We start from the raw sequence: 23944 nt of genomic DNA, 5'->3' as shown, positions 1-23944 counted from the left end.
CGTTCAAGAAAACGATCACTCTTAAGCCCTGACGGCGTTATAGCTCGGCTGTCCAATTTGTCACCGAAGCAAACATTTTCGGAGCTATGGCCAACCCAATAGGTAGACAAGTTATTTGAAGGAGCCTTCCCTCGTAACTGATACGCAGAAAGCAACGATGTTCGAGGGAAATCGGTACATGATAGTAGGATTGCCTGTGATCCAGCTTCACCATCCAATCGCCTTTTTGTAGGAAATTTGGCATTTGGTGGTGATGAAACAGATGAAAAGGTTCTGGTTTCATGAACCGATTTAAAGATTTTAGGCTGAAAATGACTCGATTTTTCCGTTCTTCGTTATTATGAAATATGAACGATATGATATGATAGATATGAACGACGGAGTCAGCGGTGCTGGCTCCAGTATATGGTCTCGAATCATGGTATGTATTTCCAAGGAAATCGAAGTTGAAACAGGTGTTTGCAACTTTTTTAGGATTTAGGACAGTACTAATAGCGGTTTTCGATTGAAAGTTATTCGAGCGGAGGTTATTATTTTAGAATGGAAAAAGGAGGTTTTAATTTGACCCAATTTTTGTGATAGTTCCTTAAAAATCCGCCCGAAAAGCCCATCGAGTCACTTATGTTGGTATTTATTTGGATTGTTATATTTGCGTCCCCCCTTTTGATGTGAAACATCTATAACCGCACGTAAAACCGATTTCTGGTGTGGCGGCAAATGCCGTGGCGATGCCACGCTATATGATGGTATATATACAGTCTATATGCAGTAGTGTGTACGGTGTATTTCGAAGTCACTGATTAAACGAATTAAGTAGTCACGTTTTGAAATAAATTCGTAAATTTTTTGTATTTAAATGAAAATAAATGTTTATTCAATAAATAGTCATCGTTATTTTATCAAAATAATGTCGATGTTTCACATCTGCCAGGCGTCCCGTGACGGCTCACATTTTTTTATTTTCGTGATTATCGAAGTTGTGACTCTGTTGTCCTTGTTTTGAGTTGTATCGGTTACCAAGAAAGGGCTTTTGACTAACCTGAGACGTTGAAGCTACAGGCGATTAAAAACGTATGCGTGATTTAACGCGTATTGTTTTAGATTGGTACCCGCGAATTCTGTCAATTTTGACAATACTACCAACATTTTGTAAATATTTAGATAATTTTTCAGGATTAAACATGTACTCCGAAGAGGGGTGGGAATTTTATCTAAATCTTCTATAACATGTTTTTAAAGTTTGACCAAAACATTCTTGCAATTTATTATGTATAGAATTTAAATTAAGAACCGCGTTCGACTGAAGACCACTAAAAAGCTACGTAACGCTTTATTGATAAACTCATTTTTAAATCGGTAAAAGCAGGAAAAGCAACGTATTTCTTTTGTATATCAATATAACGTACACAGTTCAAATCAGAAATGTAAAAACCTCTGCATTGAAATTAATATTATAATTAATTTATAACTCGGAGGTTCTTGAACCGACACGTCTAAATGAGCAATATCATTAACTACAGCCGCATAGTTCAAAAAAGGGTCGTGTAGGTTTGCATTATTAGATTCGGTCACTTTATGTAACATGCTAGACGACGCAGCATAATTGTAAAAAAGTATTATTAAGGTGACTCACCAATTACTGCGACAATTGCTCAAACCTGAGATTAATCACGTGAATTACTGCTGTGGCGGCGGTTCTTCATCCTCTTCACTCGTACTCGAACTTTGCGAAGAACTCGGCTTGTCAGAACTTGCAGAGACAATATCTCCCGTGATATGAGACGGCCTTGTAAAGCGCGGGTGAGGCACGTTTGACCGCGTAGCCAACACATTTACACCGATTTTAGCACTTTCATTAGCCATTTTATATTTTTAACGTGAAAACCGAGTTAACCATTTTACGAAATAATTATTTCCACTTTGAAAATAAATTTTAGGTCGATATAACTTTGAATATACGGATTCGTTTTTAAGTGTGCACTAGCGACTGTGCAAGACGAAAAACGACGCAACAATGAACAAGAACTCTGGCGGCTTGCTTTAGCGCGATAAAAAGTTAGTTCCAGTTTCAAACGCTGGGCGCTGGCGGCGGTGTCACGTGGTGGGAAAAGGTCGGATTCTAGCGATTTGGGCGGAAAAGGAAACGATGTACTCTCATAATGGACCTCGGACGTCAAACGGAACACATAATAATAATAATGCCTGCGGCTAGTGCGGCAGTAGAGCTATGAAAAGAGAAAAAAATTTAGTAAAATTTAATTAAAATTCTTAAATGGTTTCTCGGTGTGGTCACCAAGTTACACAGTACACAAAGAAAAAATTGAAAAGATGCAAAACGACTTTATAAAATTTATCTCCTATAAAATATTTTAAAATGTATATTTTAGACTCTCGACGAAAACAATACGATTTATGACAGCATCTCAAATAATATTAATTGCAGCTCCTAGAAAGGAAAGTTGCCCTTCCTTGTTCCCGCCTACCAGACTCGTGCTTTGTTTCTTGTTCCTCACATCAACAATAACTATTCAAAAAACTCAGTTTTGCATTGCGCAGCCCAGACATACAACAACCAATTTTTAAGGCATTTTTTTTATGCTATCGTGGAATACGGTTAAAAGAAGTAAGTATTAAGAATATCCATAGCGCAAAATCACCTGCATCATGAGCCTCACCCACATACACACCTTCACGTACTTACCCTCACTTTTTCACCATCACACAACACAGCCAAATTAGGTACCACTTAGTTAATGTTATTGGTTTTGTATAAAAAAATTTTGTTAGCTGTAGGATTACGAAATAAATAAATAAATAACCAAAAAGTTTGAAAGCATCGTGCCAGCAGTTATCAGATACATAGATACCAACAAATTTTAATAATATGTTTTGTTTTGGTGAATTAAAAGAATATTCTTTAAATCTATTAAATTTTGTCTCTAATCTCTGAGTTAGGTATGATAAAGTTAAAATAATATACATATATATATTTTTAACATAGATTGTATACTATAATATAAAGCATACTGTTAAGTTTTTTATGGTTCAAAATACAAATTTGATGGATTATTACTAGTTTAATTAGTATTAATAGGTAATATTTTGTTCTCTAAATTATATATTTCTTCGCATCTGTACTACGTTAGACTATGTTAGCGTTTAATGTTTATATACTCTTTTTATAATACTGTGGCGGTTTGACAGCTCAACACCGTGCCTCTTGTAAGCTTTCTGAGATCGCGTATGTAATAATTTTATTTTGTAATATCTTTTGATAAACGTATGAGAAATAACATGTATTTCGTAGTAAAATTAGAGTATGTAGTTTCTTAGTTTATACTTAAGTGCACTTACAGTGTTACATAAATAGTAGAGTGGTAATTGAGTCGGCAATCCATGTCTACAACAATACGTCAGTAAATTAATGTTGGCTGATAGATAATGGATGTGGATACTCCTAACATATTGAAGAGGTGTAGTAGTGCACCTTTGATCAATGAGGCTGCATCAACGACAGCAACTTCACCTACGACCAGTACTGCACCCAGGTAATGTAATAGAAATATGCCTCCCACGTCGGAATCAGTCGCTAAGCTACTTGCCTATTTTTGACACCTGCTATGCGAGCTTATGGGTGACATGTACGTATTTAGCCTTGCAATTAGTCGCTGCATGTTCCATGCATTATATATTCATGTATATAGTATGCAAAATTAAGTTTGATAAAAATGAAATTGTTTGTGATATGTTGATAAGGCAATCATTGGCATGGGTCATTAAATTGATAAAACTTTTCATAAGTTTTCACAATTTCTCTAGAGTATTTAAACCCTTGAACTTGGTAAATATGTTTGTTGTATTTTAATCAATGGAATTCTATAATATGTAACAACAGTAATTTTAATTATACCCACACACAGCAGTTGAAGATGTAATAAAACTAAAACATCTTTTGATTACAACTCATGAACTTGTTAACTATTGTTATTAAAACATATTATCTCTACTGAAGACAGTTTACAAACAATAAAAATGTTGTATATAGATATTTATGCCATATAGCTGTGATTTTGTTCTGTTGAATGTTTTGATAATTGAAGTTTAGTATTTTAATAAAAATGTTGTCACTGAAACTAACTTTCAACTTGGTTTTAAATACTTAACTAATAGTAATTAAATTCAGTAGTGTATGTGTGTGTAAGTATAACTTTATTTACTTTAAATCTAAGAATAATGCATTTTTCCCTAAGTGTTTGCTTTGTAAATAATCATAAGAAATTCATAGCCGTATTACATAATCAGTAGTTTCAAGACTTCCAGCTGACAAGGTAATGATAATAAAGGATAATTAATTACTTTATTAAAACAAAAATATGGCATAGGTATAATGAATTGTTGAATGGTATGTTGCAAGGCAATTGTAGGTTGTAGTATCTATTCTAAAATATGTGTGCAGTAAGCAATCAGTGTATATATTATTATCAAATTTTATTTATTTGGCAGAATCCTGTATCTTGCCTTAGATCATATTATATTAATTTTATCCTTAAATCTCTTATTACAGTATTAATAAAGAGTTATTCTTTCAGGAGTACATCATTTTTCGGAATGTTCTCCAATAACAGCCTCCCTCGGACGCGTAGCAACAGCATCAGTTGCAGCCCACTTTCAGCGGCTATTAATATACCAGTGAGTACCTAGACTATCTAATAAGCTACAAAAAGGAACGGTAAAATAATATAATTGAAGACATCATTAAATTAAAAGAATGAATTGGATGTAAGTGCAGTGCATATCATGTGTTTCATTAAAATTTATGTAAAAACGTATACTAAATTTGACTTAGTTCGTTCTTTTATTGTAACCTTTTGAAATTGAGAGCAGGTATTTGAGAGCGTAGCTAAGAGCGTGTGCTGTGTCTGTGTTAGTTTTTGGCATCTCAAAGTCATGCCAAGATACATAGTAAGGCCTCTGTATATAATCTATATATAATGTCAACTATATCTTAAAATACTCTTGGTTATGAATTAACAATTAACTTCACTGTTAGATATTTCAGGGATCGTGTGCGCGGCGATTAACACCCCGAGTGAATCAACTGCGTGCTGAAGAATGTGCTGATGTCAGCAATCAGCGTGAAGTTGCGCACGAGCGTGAAGTGCACAGTGCAATGCAAATGGGACAGTCATATGAAGATCTTACTCTTGTCGGTGGACCAGCGAATTCACCTACACGGGTCCCAAGGTAAGAATACAATAGTATTTATGTATGATTGCTAAAGCTTTAGTCAAAGTATACAATAAACATAGATATATGCCTGTCAACCAAATATCCATTGATACTCCTTTATAAAAATGGAACCGATTGATTAAACTTATACTGTTTCCTATGATGGAGAATATTTGGATCATTTCGGTATTATTTGTAGTTTCCATGAAATAAGTGGACAAACATAGAAACATACATGTAAATTATTGTACTGAAATATGGATAACGTTTCAATAATATCACACACATACAGGTCACAGGTCAAGCTTATAACATCCTTTTTGAAGTTGGTTGAAAATTGAAATATTTGTCCATCAATTAAAAATTATGTTGCAAAAAAGGCTTTAATAACAGTCTTTTTAAAAATAACAATCAAGCAAACTATGTATGTTCATTACTAAGTATAATAAAAAATGTCATCTGTTTTGATAGCAGATGACATTTTTATACAGATAATATGTATCCTGAAACGCTATTTACATTTCACGGAAGCTTCAAAAGAAAATTCTATCTATTCTTTTCTATGTGGCCAAGTTTTTATAATGTCTATTTGTAATAAAAGTTAAACGTCGGCCTTGTTAGTTAAACTAAATGCCTATAATGATATATCTATATATTATATCAATTGAATAGCTTTATTTATTTATTTGTTTTGTATATCTCCAAGTAGCTGCACTGAATATATCTTTCCAGCCATGATTTAGCTATACATATATGTAAATTATGCTAAGTCAACTAAATCCTTACTATCTCAAAAACAATCTTTGTTATAGGTTTTCCACAGTGGTATCCCCATCGCCGCCCCGGAAATACACGACTCGCCGCAGTTTATCCCCGAACCCCATCAGAGCGTCGAGTTTCAGCCCCATCCGGCCCAATGCACTCATTGGCAAACGTCGCTGCGACGACGGGGAACAGTCGCTGTCGAAACGAATGTGCACTGACCGGTTAACGCCTTCTACTCCCGGTAAAAATATTTAAATATTCTATTTATTATTTAAGCAACAAAATCATAATAGCCATATTATGATTTTGTTGCTAGCTTAAAAGCGGCAAACCACTTGTGAGCCTTCTGGCAGTGTGAGTGTCCATGCGCGGGCGGTATCATTAAACACAAAATAATAATTTTAATTTTCTCACATAGATGTAATTAAAAAAAAAAGAAATATTTGCATTTTTGTCCTAATATCAGCTGACAAGCAGAATGACAATATTGGATCCAAAGACTTGACCTTGCTGCAGCAGATTTTTTTTTTTAAATTATTTTCCAGGTGAAATATGGGGAAGAGGGTCATCTTTCTTTTTGTTTTTTTTAACATAACATTTATGTGGGAAAATTTAAGATTATTTTTTTTGTGTATATTATGTTACCTCATATTCTGCGAATCAAAATTTCAGAACGAAATAATAACAGTTTGTTTTAGTTTAGAATCATTTAATTAATTTGAATATTGCTTCCTAAACCTCTTTATGTATCTTTCAGGAACACCAGATTCAGACTCCTCCGAGTGCACCTTCCGACCGGTCTCTCCCCGGGGGCAGCCGATGAGTGAATCGGAGCACACAAATCATAAAGCGAGCCCTAGCTAATACCTAATAGGACAATGTATGGTTTTATTGGAAAGGTCTCTATGGAAAGGTAGAACCATAAAATTCCGATGGGTCGGTACTGTAGCTTTAGAAATTTTGATAGGACTCTGACAAGTGCAATACTGGAAGCTCGACCTTGGAGAAATTTTGGAGGCCTAAATGGTTTGTGAACTTTCTGGTGCATTTGATGGTGAATTGAAGTTGTAAGGGTTGTAAATTTTGATACATTTAAAAAAAATACTAATAATCTCCACTAAATACAGGTCAGAAATGTTGACTTGTATGAGACTCCAAGCCAAATTAGATATATACTATCCCAGTGTAATTAATTAACAGTTTTAATGGTAGACGGCAAATCAAAAGTCTTGGACTTTAACCCACATCGCATCAATTCACCCCTCGTGGCGTTAAGTTCCTAATAAAACGTAGTAGGAATGTAAGCGAGTGCCCATTTATAGCCAAAGCATCAAAAACTTTATTGTAAATAGTATATAAAGCTTGTACATAGCGGTAGTGTTAAGTATTATAGCCATTATTTAAGTTTTTTTTTGGGCCAATTCGCTCATGTCATCCCGCCTTTCATTATAATATGGCGCTTGTAATAGAAAACATTGGGCAGCTTTCGAAAAAAACTTGCCACACGCGTACGCGGTTCGTATACGTGTATACGTTTGGAATACGCGTATACGTAAACGTTTATGTGTAGGAGTGATAGCGTCTTGTAAGTAAAACTGGATTGAAAACTAACCAGTGGCCGGCAATTATATTTTAACGCTATATAAAAAATTGAAAATTAGACAATAAAATTAATGTACTGGTGCATAAGCATTTAAAATTGTAGTTATTAAAAATTCAATGTTTTTGTCAAATACCTGAAGTTTTAATACGAGACAAGAATGTAGTATGATGTAACGGTATTATTTCAAATTCAAGTGGTTTTTTATTTTACAAAGATGAAATTTCGCTAGCCCCGGGGAACAAAGTAGTAAAAGCAAAATCTATTTATTTTTCATGAAAAATAAAAGGTAATGCTATTATTACTAGCATACTAAGTACATAACATATACAATATATATATCAAATGAAAGCTATATCCTAGTCAACATTATTAAACATTGTTGCATATTTAGCCTAAATAGTTTTAAAAAATTACAAAAGTCTAAATAATTTATTACTACTCTATTCCATGGAATAAATATTAAAATTCTCTTATTTCCGTTGAATAAAGACATCCTCGTGGTTTTTTGTAATAAAATGTTTTGCAAAAGTTCTGAAAAAAATTACAGTTATAAGAATACCACCCAAGGAAGTCAAAAATGAAAAAAAAAACGGCGACTTTCTTCTCAGTGGCAAGCGATATGTTCTCTAACAAAGTACCGAGTGCCAACAATTATGACAAATTTCACTATTCAAGTTTTTTTCTATATGGTGAAAAACTTGGATATTATATGGTAATTTAGATTTTTACTTATAAGTCAACGGCTAAATCATAAACAGTAGATAGAGACACAATAAAGAATTTCGAATATTGACTAAATAAAATTAACATTGATATAATACTGTTATACGAACATAGTTAATTTAAACCCACACTAGCGCCATAACCCATTGTATATTTGTTTGTTGTGTTCATTATTCGCCTGAACATTATTGTTTTGATTGTACCATATTGGTAAATTCTGTTGAATGTTGTTATATTAAAAAAAACTAAAAACTTTGTGGCAACGTGAAACTGTAGATGGCCGACGTCGAAAGCACAAATTCTATAACAATATTCAATAGAAAATATAATTGTGATATATTTGAATTATTTTTGTAATAAGTAGAATTCTCGTCACGAGAAAATACCTCAACGTGAAGTATGAGCTGTTAACGTGCATTTTTTATCTGTATAATATTAGGTAGTAAGTGAAAGTATCAATTTAAAACTCTGGGAAAATTTTATCATTAATTCGATTATTATTATTTCTTATTTTTTTATAATAGAGAAAACGAGCCTACGGCCGGCTTTATTAAGCAAAAGACAAATTTCTGCTGGTTCTTTTAAGGCGGTCGCCCTGTGCGTGACAATCTGAATTCACAAATCTAATTTGGATCCTCTGTATGTGTAAAGATGTATAACGCATCAATTGACACCATCTTAGGCTGCTCAAGCGCTGGTTAATGCTATTAACCTGAAGGACCTGGGTTCGATTTCCGACGATATGTTTCCTAAGATAAAACTGGTGATCGCTTAATAAAGAAGAGCATCTTTGTAACTCATGCATAATTCTCTGCCCTGTTGTTTGTTTATTGATTAGATTATTTGCAATATAATTTATCAGAGGAGCTGATTATAAGTTTCAAATGCACAAAACATTTAATGCTAAATTAAAACGCAATTTTCCCAGAGTTTGTTTCATATCAAACCTTAATCCCACTTTACCTATGTAGGTATATTTTGTAATTTTTGTATGTACAGTCATTGCGACTTATATCATCTCATTGAAGTGATTAAATCACATTATCAAATACAAGTATTTTATTTTTTTATTCCTATAAGGTAGTGTAGAATGGCTAGTTGGCCTTGGGGGTTCGTTTCCCAGTGCAACAATTTTACCAGGATGCTACAAGAGGCTGCTGCTTCCTGTGGAAGGCACTGGCAGTGAAATTTATACTTCAAATGAAGTTGTTACGTTAACAGATAAAAAATTTCATGTTGGATCGAAATAACATATTACTTTTCCATGTCAAGTGAGATCGTTGTTCTGTGGCACAACTGCCTTGCGATTGTGTAACTCATAACATCTCTGCGGATGCCGCTCTCAATTCACTCGTGAAGGAGTGATTTCACCATTTTGGATTCGGATAATAAGATGAGATTACATATTATAAACCAATTGGCAGCAAAAGTAATGAAAGCTTAACGCTCGTGTTTTGTCTTAATAATGATATTTCATTGTTACATCATAACATAATGAAATATCATATCATATTAAAAATAATCTATCCTGAAGGCTGAAACTAGTCCTTTTAATATATTTTTTTAGTTCCTGAAGTGACTGCTGAATTAAAAAGGGAAAAGAAAGATATGAGTTGCAAAGCGTAATATTAAAAAAAATCCGAATTTCAATTATCGTTATTTTTTAAAGGCTAACTTGAAAAATAAACATTTTTTTTTCGTACATTTAAACCGAATATATAAACAAATTCTACATAATATTTTTTTTCGCTGTCAGCTTTACGTGATATGCCCCATATTATAATTGAAATTGCAAGTGAAACTTGTCTTGACAACTGTCAATCTATTTCATGTATGGTGAGATTTCTTCTTGTTATTGACGTAAATGAAACTTATAACATTTTTTATTTTTCAATTAAGTTTAGACAATAGCCTTACTACATACTAAAGGTCGCAGCACACATATCAACTCTGAAAGGGATCGTCATCGTATCGCCCTTCGCCTCGCTGTCAATCAGGCGTCAATCAATGTATGCACGTAACCAAAGCGTATCAGCAGCTCCTGTACGTCAACTCGGCTAGGCAACACCAGTTGGCACCAGATCAGTTAAGGGTAGCGCATGGTTATGTCCCGGTTTACAATACGTGAGGAAAGAGAAAAGAGCAAGGAATTTCGCGGGAGTGGACAGGGGCAAGGGTGGACGAAGAGAGGTGAGTTCGGGTAAGGAGAGAAGTAAGCGCGGGAACTGCAAGTTGACCACGCACCGCATCGCAGTTCGGAGCCAGTTCCGAGGCGAGGCGATTACGTTACGATTAGTGTGCGTTGCAGTAGGGAGTTTCATACAAACAATACTGAACGGCTCGAGGTGATGCGGTGGCGTTCCCTTTCCGAGTTGATGTGTGCTTTGACCTTAAGGATGGTCAATAAAACGGTTAATCAAACCAAAATCACTTTTTATTTACATTTCACAGTTTACATTAAAATTAACGTGTATAATGACAAATGATATGAAAACAGTTTTAAAACGAACTAGTCTAAAACTTACCATTAATGAACAACATTATAACATTCCAATATTTTGTACTCTTTAAAATGTGATAAATTACAAAACACGACACCGCTGCAAAACTCACAATAATTACTATGTAAATTATAATTAAAACATTACAAAATCCATTCATTATAATAATATTAGCAAATTCTGCTAATTACAATACATAACCTTTATAAAAATCAATTGCTCTCGGTGGCAAGTTGAGTTCATTCGTCGAAGATCGGTCCAAACGTCAGCGTATGTACAATACCATCCAAAAGATATTCATTTCATAAAAATTGCCGATTCTCATTCCGTACATCCGTCGATATCAATTTAAAATAAAACATGGTCTCACAATTGAACCGAAAAAAACTAATAAATAAAACTCGTATTCCGCGTATTACAATACAATTAACACTAAATATTCCAATAAACCGATTACCTATAATTGACTATAGGAAGACGATCTCGAAGCGTTCAAACGGGCGTACACTGTGTTTCGCGATTTTGGTTATTTTTATTTTCAAACAAAAACACGGAGATCATAGCCGAAGAAACTTGGTTTCAAGATCTCAAGTTTAACGGTGGTAATGGAGCCATACATTAATATGGCACAAGCGCTCGTAGTGCCCTCACTTATTTTACCCATAGCTAAACCCGCTTCGCTCTTGATATGCCACCGGTTCAGATAAGTTTGTAGCACTATTACACGACACTAAAATATTTAAGATTTAACTCTATTTTCTTACGAATCCAATGCGATTATTAACCATCTTAAAAATTAAAACAAAATCTGTGATAATTAAATCATTCCCATTTTTTAAAATCTAAATTCAATGTTATTAAAAGACTTAAATATTTTAGTGTCAAATGTTGGCTTAGAGGCTATCCACGTCATCAGTCTTAAAATAAATGCAACTGGCACGCATCCCTGTTACTTACATAAGTATAACAAATTTTACATAAATCTGTTTATGAAGCGTAAAATCGGCCTCAAAATCAGCCAAGAGGCCGCCGAAGGCCTGAATACACTAATAAATTAAAAGTACAGAATTTGTTGAAAAAACAAATAAGTACAATGTCGGAAATAAAAACGTCGCACGTTAGTCTTTTATTAATCTAATCCAAATATTTAAAAGTCAATCAAATTTTAGCTTCATACGATTGACGATTAAATTAAGCGTCTCATTCACGGGCCGATAGGCGATATTTTAATTTGTCTAGCTCGCGTATACGTCGCCTAATGCCTCGTGGCACCTCACAAAACCGTTTAACAAATTTATTACAGTTACAACATTTTATAAGTCACCGTAGGGTTGTCAAGGTAGGGAAATACTAATGTACTGGAATTAAACATCAAAGCTCCTTACTTAAAACTTTAATTAACCTAACCGTTGAGCCGGAGATATTGATTATTGCAAAGTGCTAAAAAATTGAGAGACGTTTATAAGTAAGGCGCTTTTTAAAGAAAGAAAGAAGAATTGACCAAAAGACAGTCTTTTAAAAAGTAGCACTGGTTCCAAATTATGACTTTTGATCAACATGTTGGCTTCGACCTAACTAATATCTGACCTGAAAGCGACCTGACAACCCTTAAAAATACCCACCGCTTGTATAATGCGAGGCTTTCCTTCTCAGCTGGTCAAAAGAGCATCGTCAACTAAGGGCAACTTGGCCACTTCGAAGAATATCGAGTGCGAGTACTTGTTCCGTACCGTGCTGATCGCGGACTTTGGCTTCTTGTGCAGAACTGCGTTTTGGAGGAGAGCGATCGGAAGAATCTCAGAGAGGGAGTAGCCTGAGGAATTATAACACGTCACTCAGCAAAGAAACTTGACAAACATTTTCTACATATATCGTTATGTAACCGACTCAATTTAAATATTTAAAAAAATCAGTGGCGCTACAACCTCTTTAGGTCTGGGCCTCAGATTTCTAAATCTGTTTCATGATCATTTTTAAATTTAATAGGCAAGTAAATGGATCAGCCTCCAGTGCCTGACACCCGCCGTCGACTTTTTGGCCATTGGTGCTCAGGCGGGGTTCGAACCTACGATCTCAGGTATGAGAGTCGCACGCTGAAGTCACTAGGCCAACACTGCTCTATTACTAATAAAAATATTAATAATAATTTATTAAATGCCTGTACAATTAAGCCGTCAAATATAGAAACCATTGGACTGATTTATAAATTTTATATTCTAAAGAATCTTTCAATTGTTGCCAACAGCGGGGAAAATTAAAAAAATTGCAACCATATTTGGGAACTATGTAGTACCAATACACTATTTTATTTCATCATACATACCGGTGTAATGCTGCAGCGTGGGAGTCCACTGGGAGACGTTCTTCATCCGCAGCGCCACATAGAGCGCAGCAGCCGCCATCTTGCTATCCGACAGAGACACCAAGCTGTATTCCAATAGGCATTGCTCCAAGATGAACCGAGCCAGGGTCAGGGTCGGCATTGAGACTCGGGCGCACTGGAAACAGCAAAATTATATAATTACTAGCTGATCCGGCAAACGTCGTTTTGCCATGTTTATCATAACAAATAGGGGATGATCGTAGAGGGGTGAAAGTTAGGGGTTCCCCTCCGGCGCCGTACAGTTTGGACGTGTTTTTAGTGAAAGTGCAGTTTAAATAATATTTATTTTCAAAATTTAAATAAAATTTAGTACCAAAAAATTATATTACGCTACCCGGCTCGCATGAAGCGCGAGAAGCATTAGATTCTCTGTGTGTCTCCATTAAATGCTGTGATCCTGGTACCGTGCCTCTATCAGACAACCGTAGGCCCCTCCACCGGTGCGCTGGCTCCTCCCATTTTACGTTGCCCTGTCCCTCTGTGCGCATACGCAAATCATCTTACGCAATACTGGAAGGGCGGTCGCCAATCAGGACAAGGACACCTGTTGCTAAGACTTCTATCTGTTTCAACGGATATTGAACCTTAGCTTTGAGAACCGCAGTACAAAATGAAAAAATCTTCTCCGACACAAGGAAATGTTCAGTTGGAACGCGATGCAGGTGATAGCTCAACACAGGAGAGCGATTACGTCAATACTAAATCGCGGCAAAAGCGAAGAGCTGCGCGCGACGAGAAGGACGAGTTCCTCGTTCTAAAAAACGAAATTAGGGAGTGGCTGCGGTCGTTCCGACGTGACGGCAATGTCATCTCAAATAAGTGACCTGGAGGACAAACACGAAACCTTAGCTCGAGCTATGAACAAGACATGCATCGAAATCCGAAATGTTCCCAAACAATCACCGACCCCAACGAAGTCGGAGCTTTTCGATCTCATATTGAAACTTTGTTCTGGGCTTAGTATTGAGTTACACTCCGGTGATATAAGAGATGTTAGCCGTTTTACCAACAGGAAAGATAACATGAGTTGGAACCTCACCGTTGAACTGTCGAACACCCTCCTAAAGAACAACATTTTAAGTGCGACACGCAAGTATAACATTGAGAATAGATCTAAAAAGCTGAGCGCCAGCCATTTGGGACTAGGAGGTAACACACCTATATATGTATCAGAATATTTAACACCTAAAGCAAAGCGCCTCTATTTTCTTGCAAGGGAAATTGCGAAGTCAGAACAGTACGAGTACTGCTGGTCTGTTAATGGTAACGTATATCTTAGGAAGAAGAACGGCTTTCCTTACATTCTAATAAAAATTGAAGATCACCTTAACTCGCTAAACAAAGCATGACTGGTGTTAATTGTAGTTTTATGTTTTTTAATGTTCTTGTTTATATTTAAATTCCTCACTTTTTTAAAATTCTACACAAAGTTTAACACGTTCTACAAACAAATATCCTATACTGAACCACTCCACAGATACGACAGTACAATAACCAAACCACAAGACCAATATCACCCAATCCGTTACGCAATCTTTCACATATTTAGGTACAATTTTAATGTTTTTCATGTCTTCTATTCTATATATTCTAAAATTCGATAATTTAAGTTTAATTCGAGATATTGATAATACAAATTTCATTACGAACCAATATTTGAATTATCCGGAAGACTGCAAAGTGTTTTTCGAATCCTCAAACCTCACTATTGTAACACAAAACATCCGCAGCATTAATAAAAACTTTGATAGTTTTCTAGTGTTTCTTAGTAGGCTGCAATTTAATCCTGATTTAATTGTTTTGACTGAGTGTTGGATTGATGAAAATTTTACTGGTATTCACATAGATGGGTATTTATGTACTTTCTCCCATAAATTTATTAACAAATGCGACGGAATCGTAATTTTTTATAAAAATAACATTAACCTCAATATAACAGAACCAGCCTTTACAGATGCAAACTGTTTAGTTACTCATTTAAATAATAATGCTGTTATCATATCAATTTACAGATCACCTTCTTTTTACAATGTTGATAATTTTCTCGACTCTCTCGAAAACCTCATTTTATCGTACAATGGACACCCTATTTATATAGTTGGGGATCTTAATATCGACATTAAGGAGACGACCGACGATCACAGAGCTCATAAGTTTCTTGAGTTAGTGAACTTCTACGGTCTTATACAAGGTCATTTCTTACCAACCCGTGGGGGTAATTGTCTAGATCATGCACTCATAAGATCACATTTGCAATCACGCGTGGCTGTCTGCCCATCCCAAGTGAGTGATCATATGTCTGTTATTATAGGAATCGATCAGACCAAACACCTCAATAATTTAGTTAAAGCCTCCCCTATGATGAGTAAAGCTATAGACTACGACCAACTATATAAAGATTTAGCAGGGGTCGATTGGAGCTTTCTATATAACATCAAAAACATAAATGAAACAGTTGATGCTTTTACAAGCGCAATTTCAAGTGCAATTAATACCAACACAAAAATCATACATAAAATAAATTCTAAAAGTATTAGAAAGCCATGGATAACTCCTGGGTTGCTACGTTGTGTTAGACGAAGAGACTATCTGCATATCTTATCAAGAAAACAGCCTAACAACGAACCACTCCTAAAGGAATACACGCAATATCGAAACTTCTGTAATAACATCCTTAAAAACCTTAAAAATTTACATGAGACTGACACCATCCTTAAGAATAAAGATAATAGTAAAAAATTATGGAAATCTATCAAAAATATATGCCACTTAAACCCAACTAAATCCAATTCTAATAAACTTCTTGATCTACAAGAGAACCCTGAAAAATCTCTCGATATTGTTAACGGTTATTTCAGTTCGGTGGGTAATAAACTGGCTTCCGATATATTGTCTAAGACAAATCAGACTGAACGAGACCTTTGCCATAAAGTTTCGATTACCGCTAACTCGAATTCTTTTCTATTCCTTCCTTGTGACGAGCGAGAAGTTACAAAAATTATTAGCTCTCTTAAGCCTAATTCTGCCCCAGGTGATGATAATATTAGTAACCGAGTGGTAATTTCACTAAAAAACATTATTGCAGAACCAATGAATTCCCTGAATCATGGAAAATAGCCAATATCACACCCATCCATAAATCAGGCAATAAAATGGAAATTTCAAACTACCGTCCCATTTCTCTACTCCCAACACTCGCTAAAATTACAGAAAAAATCATCAACGTCAGATTACTGAATTATTTGGAAAAAGAATCTATCCTTGCGAACAATCAATTCGGATTCAGACATAATAGATCTACAGAGGATGCAACCGCTGGATTGGTTGAGACCATAAGTTCCAAATTAGATGAAGGACAAAGGTGTATTGGTGTTTTTCTTGATCTAGCCAAAGCTTTTGACACTGTTTCCAGACCACTGCTAATCGAAAAATTAGAAAGACAAGGAATTCGTGGAAACATCCTCTGTTGGTTTAAGTCCTATCTACTCAATAGAAAGCAGAGGGTTCGAGTTGATGGGTATAGCAGTCAACTGGAAAACGTTTCATGTGGTTTGCCCCAGGGAAGTGTTCTTAGTCCAACGCTTTTTTTAGTGTACATTAACGATTTATGTTCACTCGCACTCACTAATGCTAAGCTCTTTTCATTCGCTGATGACACAGCTATAGTCTTCTACTCACACTCTTGGGAACAAGCCACACGGTTAGCTCATTTAGGTCTTCGCCAAATCTCTCAATGGCTTTTAGAAAATCTCCTATCCTTAAATACGTCTAAGACCAAATACATATGTTTTCACATATCGAAATCCAGCAAACCAAACCCTGTTCCGCCTATTAAATTACACTCATGTTTGAACCTTCACAGCAACTGCAACTGTCCTCTCCTGGAACCCACTAAAACAACCAAATACCTGGGATTAATTATTGACTCAAGGCTTTGTTGGGGCCCTCAAATAAACTACCTATGTTCTCGAGTTCGCAAACTTATAAATGTTTTCAAACGACTTAGAAAGCCTGCTGATCCTCATACAATCAAGATAGTGTACACTGCATTATGCCAGTCGATATTGTCTTACTGCATATCGGTTTGGGGTGGAGCGGCATTGTCTTCAATGCTGAAAATTGAGCGCACCCAACGTGCCATTCTTAAGATCTCATATAAGAAACCTTTCCGCTACTCAACTTCAAAATTGTACAATGAAACAAAACTTTTAACTGTGAGACAATTATATTTAATAGCAATATGCAGACTTTTTTGGAAACAAACACCCACCGCACCGCATCAAACAAAACGCAAACTCATATTTAAGCAACCCAAAACTCGCACTTTCTTCGCCCAACGCTTTTTCTCCTTCCGAGGCCCTTTCATCTTTAACCACTTCATTAAAAACAAAATTATCACTAACATTTCAAAAATCACACTACATACATTTACTAAACATCTCAAACGATATCTTGTTAACCTGTCGTATTCTGATACTGAAAATATTCTTATTGTACAAAAATAGTTTTAATATAAATTGTGTAGAAATAATTAATATAACTTATAAAATACTGTTTTCATGTCAAAAGGAAGAGACTGGCTGCCCACAACACAGGGAATCCTAGTGTGGGGGCCAGTGCACTTTACTTTATCTAAATATCTTGTATAATGTGCATAATAAAGTTTTTTCTTTCTTTCTTTCTTTATATGTATTTTTTAATGCTGTATCATAAAAAAATAGAAATTAAAATTTTGTCTATAATATAAAATAAAAAATTTAGGGGTGGACTACCCCTAACATTTAGGGGGATGAAAAATAGATGTTGGCCGATTCTCATAGATACCGGATAAGCACAAAAAATTTCATCAAAATCGGTCAAGCCGTTTCGGAGGAGTATGGCAACGAAAACTGTGACACGAGAATTTTATATATTAGATTCATTATAGAACTTCAAAATAATAAAAATCCGGATGTAACGAAATAGCTACTTTGTGGCAATGAAGAGTTTTAATATGGGATTTAATTAATAATCTTGATGTGGCAGTCATTGTCCATTGTTGGTTTAAAGCATTCGAAACATCGAATTATGTATGCAATAAGCGAAGTTTTAATTTAATGCCTAACCCTGAGTTAAGTTCGGTGGCTGTTTTTGCATGTTGAGATATATGTTAAATTAAACACTTTGTTTGAAGCTGGGTAACAACTAGCTTTAATTGTTTAAAACATAAGCTTATAACTAAGATAACATTAGCGTTGCGAGCTGGATAAACATAAAATTAATTTGACTTATTGAAGAGTTCGTAAATTTCAGTAACACATGATATTGGATATTATCGTAAACCAGAATGTTAAATTAAAATTTATGACTGTAACTAAAGGACTCATTTTCAAGTGTGCGATGATTGCTAACATTTCTTTACCGCATCTAATTATTAACTAAAATATATATATGTAACTTAACTAATGGTAGGTTACATAACTCATGTAAGCACAATATTCTATATAGGTATCTAGGATCTAATTTATTAACCATCAGACCAATGTTTTAATTAAATTAGAAACTAGGAATTAAAAACAACTTCTGAAAACTTGATTAAGCTTATGTTACAAGCTAACATCAAATAAATTAAATCTTGTAACAGTTTTACCTAGAAGACATCTACTGGATAATAGTTTAAATTAACTATTTTCCCACCACCCTGAATAAAATAAGACTCACCCGAGCGTATCTTCTCAGGAACCTGTAGGAGAGAGGAATGCCGAGGTCGAAGTCGATCGTCTTCACAATTTTGATCTCCATCTTGATTAATTGATTCAGCGTGTAGGCACCGTCACAGATGTACAGAAAGTCGTCCACAAGTGGCGGGATCCGTTCCTATAACATTTGTTTTATATAATTAAATACATATATTGAAAAAATATAATATACAGTCAACCAACCAACAGTGATATTGAAATACACATTAAAAATTACAAGTGGGTCTTATATAATGATATTAGTAACAAACAGAAACATCAGTTTAATTATATACTATTTTAACATAACATAAATAACTTGTGTCTGCGGTAATAGTTATCGAAAACAACTCAAAAATATGTTAAAATATTGCGAAAAAAGTGTTTGACAGTTCAATAATGATTAAGGAGGATCAAAAATCAATTTTAGGATTATATATGAGAATATCAATGAGATTTGTCAGTAATAGCTGCCTTAAGCCAACAGTTTGACTCAAAGCTTTTGAAAAAGTATGAAAGATTAAGTTAGTGGATGTATGTTATGAAATATAGGAATAAAGTTTTGTTTGAAACTGTAAACCATCCACGATAGAAACCATTTTATTTACACAAACATAAAATTATGCTAATTAAAAATGTCTTCTAATTAAAATGTATACATTTAAACTGCGTAAATAAACAAATACAAATTATGTAGATACTTTTACTTAAGGTGTGAACTCCCCTAAGTTAAGTTTGAATCACGACCTCAAGAACTGAACAAAAAAACAGACAATTCTACACGATACAATACTTACGTCAAACTTAGAAGCGATAAATAGGGCAGATGCACCCAACAGCTGTAGCTCTTCCTTATTCAAATGTTCCCTTTCTGGCAATTTCCGACTTGAACGAGTCAAGAATAAGTCAACAAGTTTAACGGCGAGGTATAACGTCTCATGGTTCAGTTCAAAGCTCTCCTGAACTTCCACCATCCAGTCAACGAGTAGGGCTCGCATCCACGCTGTGATTCCCTTTATCCGCGTAAGATAGTCATCGATGGGGAAGAGAGGCTGTGTGAGGAATAATGATCTTTAATTTTATGCTCTCAAACATCTAAAACATGTTAAAATGAGGACAATCAAATACTTTGAAGTTTTATGTTTTAATAGTGTTGATGTGTTTGTGTGTATAATATAAGTGAAGTCATATTTTCTTGCATATTTTAGGAAAGCATGTTTAGGACTGATAAATAGATAAAATGAGATGAGGCCATTAGGCATTATCTTCTTCACAATCCCGTAGGCAGCAATATCGCAGAACACATCTCCCAAGGGAACTCTTTGTATTAAATAATAGAGCATAGATAAAATTAAATCATTGGTTGCCCCGTAAGGAATGACAATGTTTCAAGTAGCCAGTCTTCCCTCACTGAACTCATAGTATTTTTTCCTTGTGTAATATAAAAGATTAACGATATTTTTCCTTGAATAAACCATAGCTTCTTAAGATAATCATATAAAACATTGAAACTAATAGGATGCACAAATCTACGTGTTAAGAACGCGAGAACTTGAAAACTTACTTAATTTATCAATAAAACAAACGTAGTGATATCATACTACATATATCTATACTATAATATTATAAACAGGGAATTTTTGTTATGTTTTTAATCAATAATCACGAAAAATACTAGATTAAGTACTTTTATTTTTTCCTATCATATTCTTTTCTAAAATATATGCATAGCCGTACGAAGCTGGGACATGCCGCTAGTATATATGCCGCAGCCAACTAGCTTAATTAACCGTTCTATCAACAGCCTAGCCTCTTTACTAAACAGCGCCGTTTCATTGGCGGCATAAAATCTGAATGATATTCAGCCATTTGATCAAATGACTTGAATCGATGACGTTTCATTACTTGCATAGACTTATCATTACAATTTAGTTCCTCTGTCAATATTGCGTCGCTCATATACAGTTATGAATTTATAAAAGAAAAGTGAAACTTGTAAGAATAAAAATAATATTGATAAAAAAATATTTTAAAGATGTGGAGCACGAAAAGATTAATATACTTTATTAACGAAATCAATTAAAAAAATCAAGATTATCTGTATTGTAAACATGTATTTTGTCGGAGATTTCAAGTAGATTTAAATATTTTTAAAGTTAGGATGATTCATTTATAATGATCATAAAAACAACAGGAAGCAGAATCAAATAAAGTAACATATTAGCCTTGTGTCCATTTTAACAAAAACACACTCAACAATAATGATAAGTGATAACAAGTAATGCATTGACAAATGCCTATAATTTTGGTTAAATAAGAATATAGGTTGGCCATTTTAGATAAATGGTCAATATAATTCATGGGGGACAGGAACAGAAGGAAAAATTATATGGGTCTATAACCTTGAATTAGATAACTAAATGCAATATAGGAAATATTGCAAATTGTAGTGAACATTATAGTTAAAACCCCGACCTGTGGTAGGCTTTCTAGCGAAATTCTATTACAAAAGGTCAAATTAAATATTTCGTCATGATCGTAGAACTATGTCGAAGATCCAAATATGATAAAAAGTAGATTTTGGATTGTTTGAAAAAAAAAATCCATGTGTTTTGAATTTCAAATTAATCAGTTGGTAAAGTGAAGGATTTCATAGAAACATGTGATTTTTCTAGAAAACTGTGTAATTTAATATTTTTATTTTGTATGTATGCCAATTTTCATGATAACAGAATATGAATTAAAATAGTTATGACAAAAACTAACATGATTATATTATTTAGAAATGGCTGCAAAGTTTACTATTTGTCAGATCCGTTACTATTCTATGACTATGATGATTTTAAAATTATTAATAAAATTGAGGAAGACATTGTTAATAGTGGCTAGTGATCAAATAGCATACATTTTTTTTCACTACAAATACTAAAACATCACTCACTTCTCTGCTTTGCAAGTAGTTGAAGATGTCCATAGCATAGCATGATACTTGGTAGGGGTCATTCCAGTTTTCCTTGTCAAAGTCAATAACACCAGCAGGCACTCGGTGTGGGATGTCCACCTCCTCATCCAGAGACCTGCAGTCCGAGTCATCCAAATTTACTTTGTCTAGTTTCTCGCTGATTGCCTTATATTCCTCCTTTGTTTCGTATGTGCTACTGCTAACAGAGTTTTAGTGGAGGAAATGAGAGACATTACATAATGGTTAAATTGTTTGCCAAATTCAAAGGCACAACACTCATCATGCATGTGCATGAACCATAAATATAAAAAACCTCATAGTCATTCATCTACATTAGAACATAATTTGATTAAGCCAAGATAATATTTTAAAGCAATTATTTAAAATAGGCAATCATGATACATTGATTAACACAATTCACTGAAAGAAGTCCCAAAAAATTTTAGGCAAACATAAATTAAGATAACTTACTTATTCTCCAAAGCCGTGGTATAAAGTGAAGCCTCTGAAACATCACTTCTAGCAGATTTAGCTGAAGAACTCTGACTTTGATTCTGATTTTCCTTGTCCAATGACTTACGAACAATATTCTTAAGAATACCATTTTGTGCCCGAGTGGCAATCGGTTTGGGTAGATCCTTAATAAAGTGTTTCTGCACACTCTCTATGGCATTTGCAGCTACTTTTTGCAACTGTCTACCTTTTAATGTCTTGCCATTGACTGCTGTGTGTGGTTTGATAGTCTAGAATAAGTCTTATATTAATTGAATGGAATAGTATAAAAGCTTTAGAACACTTTAGTGAAATTTAGTTCAGAGCTTAGGGTTGATGAGGTTTCTCCAATACACATTTTTTAATGACCTTTCTACTTAACAAAAGTATTTTATAGTGTAAGAGCATCAAGTTACTCATAGTATATAAAAAGAAAAGTGTGTGTAAGAGTATTACTGTGTTAAAACATTAGTGTTCTGTTTGCAAAAATGAAAAAAAAGGGGGGAAAGTTGTAACACATCTACAACCACACTTTATTCATAATGTATGTTGTACTATAAATATAAGACTTAGTAGGCAATGTTAAATAAAAATACCCTCATGCAGATGTAACAATTAAAATGAGGAGATTTACCTTAACAGCTGGAAGCATTTTGCCTTCCACGGTCACCTTTTTAAGTGTCATGCATTTTTCGTTACCCGAGGATTTGTTGAATGCGTTTGTTAAGTCTCCAAAAGCAGCTCTTTTAGCAGTAACATCTTTTAAAGGGCTATCAGCTTTTCTCTTGTTTGGCGCCTTCAAGCTGTCTTTGTAAGATTTCAGAGTAGCTAATTGCTTACTCCTCGTCGTGATGCCATGGCTCATGATGCCGTTCATATTCTGACTAATATTTACAGACTTAGATGCCAACCTTGTTGGCGCCATTACAAGTTACTGAAAATAACCAACACTTATCACGTGTACTTTACATAAGTATGTTATATTTTAACTCTTATTTCATGTTTCAACGTTAACACTTATTATAAATTCAATAATCTTCTAACGTCTAACGGTCAAAAATGGAGGCAAAACAAATGAAGTACAAACGGTAGCGTCCTGTAAAAAAAATAACTTACATATTAACAAACGGCGATGGCCGTTTGATTTGTACCCTTGTTTCCGTTTAATTTGCACAGTATTATAAATAATGTCAACCACAAATAACCAATATTTAATTGTTTGAAAAATATTGTAACGTTTGTTCAACTCGCAACCGAATAGAGCAATTTTAACAAAAACCGTTGGATGAAATCAAATTTCTATTGGCAAAGATGTACCAATCAGGAGAGGGGGAAGCTTTCGTTCCATTTTAGAAGAACTCATAAGTTGAAATATTACATTTGCTTATTTTTCTTTTCACGATTAGAAGTAAGCGTTAAATTTTATCTTCAAAAATAAGTATACTATATATGACTTGTGTTATATACTAGTAAATTCATGTTAATATTAAGAAAAGCTGGATTTTTGGTAAAAAAAAGTATCTCGCCTTGTATAACAACGTAAATCGGAATGCTCCTTCACGGTCAATG

At 34.3% G+C, this 23944-nt stretch overlaps 2 protein-coding genes across 6 annotated transcripts; one reads left to right on the top strand and one right to left on the bottom strand.

The window, feature by feature from the left end:
• The first annotated feature begins 3176 nt into the window (after window positions 1-3176).
• Window positions 3177-7729, top strand: LOC125056146. 3 transcript variants are annotated; one of them, XM_047659113.1, is made up of 5 exons: window positions 3177-3548; window positions 4590-4689; window positions 5060-5244; window positions 6042-6235; window positions 6752-7729. In XM_047659113.1, the coding sequence occupies exons 1-5, from the start codon at window positions 3442-3444 to the stop codon at window positions 6856-6858; spliced, it is 693 nt and encodes a 230-aa protein (XP_047515069.1). In that variant the 5' UTR covers window positions 3177-3441; the 3' UTR covers window positions 6859-7729. The 3 variants fall into 3 exon arrangements, 2 of the variants coding, with proteins under 2 accessions (XP_047515069.1, XP_047515068.1); XM_047659112.1 differs by having other exon boundaries at window positions 5051-5244; XR_007118009.1 differs by lacking the exon at window positions 3177-3548 and adding an exon at window positions 3566-3841 and having other exon boundaries at window positions 5051-5244.
• Window positions 7730-10736: 3007 nt separating this feature from the next.
• Window positions 10737-23940, bottom strand: LOC125055717 (G2/mitotic-specific cyclin-B3). Of its 3 annotated transcripts, none has more exons than XM_047658216.1 (8): window positions 23492-23940; window positions 23010-23309; window positions 22355-22626; window positions 21863-22082; window positions 19719-19973; window positions 18905-19060; window positions 13145-13319; window positions 10737-12634 (listed from the first exon to the last, which is right to left on the bottom strand). In XM_047658216.1, exons 2-8 carry the CDS (start codon window positions 23298-23300, stop codon window positions 12471-12473), a joined length of 1533 nt encoding a protein of 510 aa, XP_047514172.1. In that variant the 5' UTR covers window positions 23301-23309; window positions 23492-23940; the 3' UTR covers window positions 10737-12470. The 3 variants fall into 3 exon arrangements, with proteins under 3 accessions (XP_047514172.1, XP_047514173.1, XP_047514174.1); XM_047658217.1 differs by having other exon boundaries at window positions 21863-22079; XM_047658218.1 differs by having other exon boundaries at window positions 21863-21998.
• Window positions 23941-23944: the final 4 nt, after the last annotated feature.

The sequence above is a fragment of the Pieris napi genome, chromosome 14 (assembly GCF_905475465.1).
Source record: "Pieris napi chromosome 14, ilPieNapi1.2, whole genome shotgun sequence".
NCBI classification, from domain to species: Eukaryota; Metazoa; Arthropoda; class Insecta; order Lepidoptera; family Pieridae; genus Pieris; species Pieris napi.
Note: the sequence above shows the minus strand (reverse complement) of the source record. Positions and strands in the feature narration are given on the sequence as shown.